At 31.4% G+C, this 8,981-nt stretch overlaps 1 protein-coding gene across 2 annotated transcripts; it reads left to right on the top strand.

Annotated features, from left to right (window-relative positions):
• The first annotated feature begins 568 nt into the window (after positions 1-568).
• On the top strand, positions 569-6,836 carry LOC126723809 (histidinol-phosphate aminotransferase, chloroplastic-like). Of its 2 annotated transcripts, XM_050427607.1 has the most exons (7): positions 576-832; positions 1,024-1,126; positions 1,960-2,134; positions 2,290-2,430; positions 4,301-4,436; positions 4,768-4,835; positions 6,601-6,836. In XM_050427607.1, the coding sequence occupies exons 2-6, from the start codon at positions 1,026-1,028 to the stop codon at positions 4,770-4,772; spliced, it is 558 nt and encodes a 185-aa protein (XP_050283564.1). In that variant the 5' UTR covers positions 576-832; positions 1,024-1,025; the 3' UTR covers positions 4,773-4,835; positions 6,601-6,836. The 2 variants fall into 2 exon arrangements, with proteins under 2 accessions (XP_050283565.1, XP_050283564.1); XM_050427608.1 differs by lacking the exon at positions 4,301-4,436 and having other exon boundaries at positions 569-832.
• The last annotated feature ends 2,145 nt before the right edge of the window (positions 6,837-8,981 follow it).

Genomic DNA, 8,981 nt, shown 5'->3' with positions numbered 1-8,981 from the left:
TTAGTATTTTTTTTAATAAAGCAAAAGTATATCATTAATTATTAATAAAAGACAAACTTATCAAGTTATAATCATTTAGTATACATGTTTCTTTCATAAAAAATAAAAATAAAAAAAAAATAAAAATAAAAAAAAAAGTTCAAAATAAGTCCCATTTTAGTCACAATAAGTGTGCGTTTGGGAAGCGCGTTTTGCGCTTCCCAGACGCGTTTTGCGCTTCCCAGACGCGTTTGCGTTTCTGCCTTCTTTTTTTTTTTTTTTTTTTTTTTTTTTGCCGAAAAGTTTGACTTTTCAACATATTTTCAGTCATATATGGGTCCCGTGTACTGTTCACAGACCCACAAATTTCACATTTTAACAACTTTTTCATTAAAAATGGGTCCCACGATACTATTTACACATTTAAAAATTATTTTGCTACAGTGTTTTTCAGTTTTCAATTTTCAGTTTTCAGTTTTCAGCTGTATCCAAACGGACCCTAAAGCCCCCACTCACCCCTTCAAAATTTTCAGCCTCCCACTTAATTTTTTTTTTCAGATTTCCCGCTTCTTTTTAGTCTTATTTTCTGCCTCCACCCATATTTTCCTTTCACTCACTCTCTCTCTCTCTCTCTCTCTCTCTCTCTCTTTGCCACAGATCTCCCTCACCCGATCTCACCTCCGACATCCACCATCCACACTGCAGCTGTCAACAACGACGTGGTGGCTTCCCTTCTTCCTTTACCAGCCTTCCCCTTCACCCATCTCCTCTCCAGCTCTTCTTCTTTACTCAAATCTCATCCTCTCTCCTCCAAAATTTCAAACCCCAAACCCCAGCCTCTAGCCAAATTTAGGTAAGTCTCTCTAGCTTTCTTTCTGATTTTGTAGTTATTTTGTGTAGATATTTGTAGTTAAAATTTGTGGTTTTTTATTTTTGGATTTTGGTTAAAGTTTGGTTTGGATTATGTGTACTGTAAAAGTTTAATTTGGATTATGGTTTTGGTTTGGATTAAAATTTGATTTGGATTTTGGTTGAGCCTTATAGACATGGAGGCGTGTTCATTGCTAAGGGTAAAGAAGATGCTATTGTTACTAAGAATTTGGTCCCTGGTGAAGCTTTCTACAACGAGAAAAGGATCTCTATCCAGGTCAATTTCTATGTGCTTGATATTTATTTTTTGTGTTCATAGTGTTAAACATCAAGCACTGCCTCTCTCTCTCTTTCTCCAGAAATTTCTAAAATTTCTCACGCAATCTCTTTATCTCCGGAATTCTTTAGAGCTTCCTTGCAAAAGTTAATCTCAGCCGTAACTTTACAAGATGTCTAGAAGGTTGGAGAAAGAGATATTTTTACTATTAGTCAAAGAAAATAAAAGAATGTGCTAGAGAATTCAAGTCGGTGAGGTAACCGACTTTAAGCATGTATAAATATGTAGAATTGGTGCTCAGTTGTGTGAGAGACGTGTAAGGTGAGGTGTGTGAGGTGAAGAGAAGTAAGTGAAGTGAAGAAAGAAAAGTCAAGAGTGGTTGTGTCTTATGTCAGTAGGTGTCTAAAGAAGTCAAGTTGTGAGCTAGTGTATTTAAGGATAGTGTGTGTGAATGTAAATTAAAAGAGAAGTGAAGCAAAGTCAACAAAGGAGAGCTAAGTGTCAGTAGGTGTGCATGTGTACGTATTTGGTGAGTGAGTGTTATCTACAAGAATGTCCGTTTGCTAATTTGGCCCCAGATGTCTAGATGTCCTAAACTCATTTATCTATTGACTAATAGGCACCTTGTAATGTACCATAATTATGAAGTAGGTTTTGTCTTGGAAATATTAACTCCTATGCTTTTTTAGTTGATAATCAATTTAACTCCCTGTATTTACTGGTTTGTGTTCAATATGGGAGGTTACATTTTACAAATGTTTATTATACCATTGTGATTCTTCATATTTACTTTGAAAATGTTTTGCCTTCTCTTCTTGATGTGAAATGTTCAGAATCTTAAATTGCAAACGAACAACTGGTGCAGGTTTAGCTGGACTTCGTGTGGTATATGGAGCATTTCCTTTGAGTATTATTGAGTATCTTTGGAGAGCAAAGCAACCTTATAATGTTTCAGTTGCTGCTGAAATTTCTGCTTGTGCAGGTTTGCAGAATCCCACATATCTTGAGGTTAATTCTTTTTTTTTTTTTTTGATAGGTTGAGGTTAATTCTTGTCCTATTGGGATTGTCCATATTTATACTAATAATTTATGTTTAGGCTTGATAAATTAGTATTAATTCCATTCAATGCCATATCTGATATGAATCAACAATCTCTTAACAGAAAGTGAAAGATACGTTAGTACAAGAAAGGGATAGGCTATATAATCTTCCTAAGGAAGTGCCATTTCTCAATCTATATCCGAGCTATTCTAATTTCATTCTTTGTGAGGTTGCATCTGGAATGGATGCTAAGGTGATAAAGGTATGCAATTTTCTCACTTACATCATGAATTTACACTGTTAGATGACTATTGGTTCTGCATCTAATATTTGCCTTGTATTGATAGAGACAGTCCAACACACATACGTCTCTGTGACAAATTATGTGTTTGTGTGTATAGTCTTTCTTCTCTATAGTTTTACATATGATTGTTTGGTTTAGTTGTCAAGATAATGCTCTCTCTCTCTCTCTCTCTCTCTCTATATATATATATATATAGGTTGCAATTAATTTAGGATGAAATTTAGCCAAAAAAAATTTTATTTTAGGATGAAGTCACTTTAAGTGTCTGATGTTGCTATTTAGGTTGCAAATTAATTTAGGATGAAGTGCTCTAATTAGAATTATGAGTTGACTTCATAGGAGCTGGGTAGGAAAATGGACTGAAATGTTGATTATGGAGTTCTGGGTTTTTATTTTTTATTTTTTATTTTATAATTTATTAGATGCAATTTTGGTACACGTGTGTGCTAAGATGAAGCACTTCAGGGTCTTTAGTAGAATGCCTTTCCGCAGTCTTTAAACATCTTCATTGAACCATTATCCTGAATTTTGTTCTGTTCTAGCCTGAATGGCCCAAAAATACTGTACTGGTAAGCAAACCCAAATGAGATACCTCCTTGTTCCATCTCGGGAAAAATTTTGGGCCATTCCGGGTAGTTTTGGTTGATTTTGGCGAATACTGGCTGTTATTCAAATTTCAGTTGGTATGGAATTGGTTCCTCTTCTTCCTCTTGTTCAGTTTTTCTGGGTTACTCAGTAGTGGCCCACTTCAATAAAACTATTTAACCCCCATAGCCACTCAAATAGAGTTAATCATATAGCTTTCTTTTTGCTTTTTCATTTTGCTTAACACTTACTTACGTTGTACAGCTAACCCAGTTTTGAGACTACACTCTATAATCATCTAAACATCATTCTAAAATTCGAAATGTATAAAATTTTCAGTCAATATAGGCCTCAAATCACATAGTCCACCTTATTTTCCTTAAAGACAAAGTACTGAGCTAGAACTGATGCTTCACAGGTCTTATTTTCCTTTCCACCGCTTTTGCTTTTTTACATTATCTTTAATTGTATGTCTATTTGTAATTGTTATCACAAATAGTTTGATCTTTGGCATATGTGGGTGTGAGTGTGGTGTTAACTATAAATTTGTGCAAGTAATGTGAGCATGTGTCTTTTGCTTACCAAGTGTTTGATAAATTGTCTTTATGAGTTATGAGTTTTGGTTTCTTAATTTGTTGTTGTGGTTATTGTTTATATGAGATTAAGGGTTTCATTCCTTGTTTTAAATATGCTTTAACACGTGGTTTTAATGTGAATAAAGTCTCAAAGCATTTGGGCTAGTATTAAAACTATAGCAATTTTCTTTTGGGATCCTAAATCTATCATGGACAGACTTGAGTCAGCTGCAATACGTGATTTTTAATAAATTATAGAAAAATTATTTTGGACTGAATTTTTTGTTGTGCCTTGTATACATATAGGGCCATGTTCCCTTAAAATTTCAAATCAATCAGACAATGTTTCATGGACCAAACTATTTTTACAAGATGGCTGACCTGCTATGTAGTGAAACTGAAAGTACAACAACCCCTCTCACCTTTGTTTCACTTTGAGTTAATTTTGTGGTTTTTATTTTTGATTTTGGTTAAATTACATTCTAAAGTTTTAATTATTACTATAAAGTGCTTGAATTTGTCAAAATAAATGCAAGCCTTTGAAATTCCTTCTATTTGAATAAAGAATGCCTATTATGAGGCATACAAATTTTATGATGGTAAAGATGTTTAAATTTTGATTCTTAACAAACATGAATGTCCTTATATGTGGATTAACTTGCATGCAGTACAAGTTCTATGTTGATGGAAAATGGGGATATGATGAATTTGAACATCATGTGACTGGTGATTATGAGATTGTGAACACGCTACATCTGTCGACGGATGACATGGATGTTGATAATGATGCCTTTTCAGCATTTGGTGAGTTAGATATACCATATGCTTGAAGTCATGATTACCATGATACTTTGGCCCTTCTTGTTGTCTTTTATATTTTGTTATGATTTTGATGGAAGTCATAATTTTTAGCAATATCTATATGTCTCTATGGGCTTGACTTGAGGAGTTCTTTGAACTTTAGTGTTCTTAATAACCAGCCAAGCTTTGCTCATTTGAAACCTATGAGCCTATGAAGCAAGTTTTTATTTGGTATCTACTTCTTTTTCATTATATTACATTATAATTTCATGTGTTGTATATATTTAATTAGTGTATTAATAAATTTCTTATAAATTAAACTCATCTTTTACAGGCTAAGCATTCTTTGCTGGTGGTGAGTTTTGATTTTTTTTGAAGAGCCGTGTGTTTGGCTTGAGCATAGTAAGTGCTTTCTATTTAAATACTTGTAAAATTCTAATGTGGTTTACATTAGTTTTTCATAACTATTTTGTGGTGGGTTGTTGAGTGTGAGCAAGCGGGTGGCTTGCATGGTATAAGGTGCTTTACATTGATATTAGGAGTGTTGATTGTTTTGTGTATTTTTGAATGACTATTTTGCGCAATTTTGCTTAATAAGCAAGTGAAGAAAAAATGAAAATATTTGGTTCTAAGATCCTTTTTTTGGTTTCCCCCCCTATTTTGATTTTGTTTATGATATCAAGGCGTCTTGGTTTTTTTGGCTTTAGTTGTTTTACTAGCAAGATCACATACGTTTTGGATTAGTGATATTCCTGTCTTTTCTATCTATTATTTGATAATGCTACATGTTTTATTTAATTATCATGTTCACAGTATTCACCTGCTAGTTCTTTAAAATTGATATATTAAATATGCTAATAGTATATATAATGTTTAAATTTGATGGTGGTGTTGTAGGCTGTTGAAGTGATAAGCATAGTGAATTCACAGTATTTATAACCAGCTAGATCTTTAAAGAAAAATGCTAGTACCACAAATATGCTAATAGAATGCTAGTACCACATTGCTCTTTTTGTCATACTAATCTACTAAATATGCTAATAGAATAATGTTTAAATTTGATGTAGTGCAGTACGCTGTTGAAGTGACAAATAAAGTGAACTCATAGGTTGAAAAGACATGCATTTAACTATATCGGTATATGTTCATTAAAACTGCAGACCACTTTCATTAGAGTATTTCAATAATTTCCTTTGTGGCCAAAATGTACCAAGGGGAAGAGAGTAGTTTAATTTCTTAAATCTTGTGGGGGGGAGGGGGGGGGGGGGGGGGGGGGGGGAACAATTAAAAAACACAGCTTACTCGAAAAAAGTGGATTAGTTTTATTCTTTCACTCTTGAGTTCTAAATGTAACCACTTCCCATGTCACTCCTCTCTCACAATATTTCCATCTATTTTAGTATGAGTGTGTAGAACTAATAGAGAATTACTTTGAGGTTCTTGTCAATTTCTCCATTTGTAGGTAAAAATATGGTATAGAATCTAATTTTATATTATTTCTTGCTTTTTCGGACATATCTAACTCATGTAATAATTTATTACATTTTTTTGTAGCATTCTATGAACAATAAAGGACTTAAATTGTATATTGAATTGTGTATTGTACATGGTAGGGAAAAAACATTAATTATCTCTCATTTTTTTTGTTTGGGATGTTGGGACTCAACATGTCTATTGTCTCTCTGTTATTCTCCAAAAGAAAGATTCTCCTATGATGCTAGACTATTATCTTTTTGGTTTGGGGAGTAGAAGAAAGAATTAGTTTTTTTTTTTTTTTTCCTATTTATTTTTTGTTTTATTAAAAATCTGTTTGTGTCTCCATTTAAATTCTTTTGCTTTAAGTTCATGATATGGTTCTTAGATGAGTAATATTTTGTATGTATTAATGATTTTTCATTTGCTTTAAATTCTTTTACTTTGATTTCTTTACAAATATCTTTTGATATGTTCTTTGTTATGATTGTTAATTTGGACTTATTTCTTTTGGAGAATGAGTCTTGATGTAGATTAAGTTTTGTTAAATGCATAAAGCTTTCATATCTTCTTAGTTATGTATTTTTGAAAAATATAAATGTTAAAATTTTACTTGGATGTTAAAACTATTTAGTAAGCATTTTTGTCATCTATTTTAGTTGACCTTTACATTGGTTTATGCTCTTTATTTCAGGTCAAAATGTCGCATGCCTTGGGTTATAGATGATGTCTTGGGTTATAGATGATGTCGAGGGGAGATATATTTCTTTGCAACAAGTTTTAGCTTGGTTGCATATCTTCATGAGAAATTCGTTATCATTTGATTAGTATTTGAGTGAATAGATTCGAACTTATATTATGTATATGATATTGAACTTGGGTATTATTTTCCCTCATTAGCAGTTATTGATTGAGCAGCTGTTATGCTTATATGAGTATTTGTGATTGAAAATTTGTGATGTGTATAGGATTGTGGTTTGTTATTTCCTAACAGGTACCCATGTAAAATTCAAAATGTTAATTTTAAAGAAAAAAAAAATGTAAAATGTTATAAGCGACGACAATGTCATCGCTAATAATTTATCATATCATTAGTGACGACAAACAATATCATCGCTAATATGCAATTTTTAGTGATGACATGTTTGTGGTCACTAATATATCATTATCTATGACGACAGCAAGCATCATCGCTAGTAATGACATATTAGCGACAATAAAAATGTCGTCGTTAATAATAATCTACTAGCGATGACAAAAAAATTTGTCACTACTAATGAGATAGTAGCGACAACATTTCGTCTTGGGGTCTTGAGTTATTTATGACGACAATTGTCACCATTAGTGACAACTTTGTTGTTGTTAATAGTATTGTATTTGCGACGACATTAATATCGTCACTAAAAAACTTTTTTGTAACCAAATTCGTTTAACGAAAGTTAGCGATGACATTTTTCGTCGCCAATATAATTAGCGACGATATTTAAAGCATTAGCGACGACTATATGTCATCGCTAAAGACCAAATTTCTTGTAGTGCATTTAGATAGAACTATGAATAATTGTCTAATATTCATGTTCTCAAGACAACAAGTTTTAAAACTCCTAAAATTATGACCTATAATTCAAAAGATCATATGTTTTCACTCACTAATAGTCTGATACTTCAATCATTGATAGTTAGTAGTTTCAGTGCAACACTCTCAAATGAAGACTATAAAGTTCAAGTGTTCAAAACCCGTGAAATCCAAATATGATCGCTGGCCACCATAATTAGAGGGTCCCCTTATGGTTATAAAATAAAATAATTGATTTTTTTTCATTTTTGTTTTAGGAAAAACAATAAGTCTAGATGCCACTTTTTTTTTTCCACAACCTATTAAAAGATGACTTATCATAATTGGTACATAATAAAAAAAAATCATGAAAAATATAAAAATCTGAAGAAAAAAAAAAGTTCATTATTTTTTCTTTTCCCATAACAATATTTAAAAAATAATTCATAAACCAATACTTTTAAGATATCCGTTAACTTTTTCCTAAAAATAATACTCATGAAATACAATTGAGGTGTATTCTACCCTAATAAGTACATGATCCACCCAAGAAAAGAATTGCTAACTTTTTTTAACAACCTATAAAAGATGACTTATTATAATTAGTATGTACTCCTCGAATACAACTGAGTTGTACTCCATCCTAATACATACAAGCCACCAAATATATGAATGAACTTTCTTCAAAACCTATTAAAAATGACTTATTATAATTGGTACATAATAAAAATAATGCTCATGGAATATAGTTGTTGTGTGTTCTGTGCACCCTAATAAATACAAGCCACCTAATGTAAGAATTAACTTTTTTTTTTTCAAAACCTATTAAAGATGACTTATTATAATTAGTCCATAATAAAAATAGTACTTCTATAACACAATTGAGGAGTATCTCACCCTAATAAACACAACCCATTTAACATAAGAATTAACTTTCTCAACCTATTAAAGAGAACTTACTTTAATAAAAATAGCATGTGTTCACCCCTAATAATAGTTTACTATATATATATATATATATATAGTTGAGTTCAAGTTACACCTGGTGTAACTCTAAGCAATATTACACCACCCAATAACTTGTTATTGAATTAATATTTTGAAAATCCAACCGTTGAATTACATGTTTTATATGTTCTTAACATGCATACCAATTTTCAAATCAATCGGATGTTATTTACCATTTGATCCATAACTCATATTTTATGCATTATTTTAAATTACAAAAACTTGAATTTTAACAATTGATTGATGACATGGCTATTAATATTTAATCACTTTGAAATTTTGCAAGTATGGAGAATATATGAAGATAATGTAATCTAACGGTGGATTTGTCAATATTCGCATTCAATTAAAAAATATTGAGTGGTATAACATTGCTTAGAGTTACACCAGGTGTAACTTGAATCCAACCCATATATATATATATATATATATAGAGAGAGTTTATATTATATTTTTTGTATTAAATAATTTGTATTTATTGTTGTGGAATATCATGTCACAATACTTCATGA

Source organism: Quercus robur, chromosome 4 (assembly GCF_932294415.1).
Source record: "Quercus robur chromosome 4, dhQueRobu3.1, whole genome shotgun sequence".
Lineage (NCBI taxonomy): Eukaryota > Viridiplantae > Streptophyta > Magnoliopsida > Fagales > Fagaceae > Quercus > Quercus robur.
Note: the sequence above shows the minus strand (reverse complement) of the source record. Positions and strands in the feature narration are given on the sequence as shown.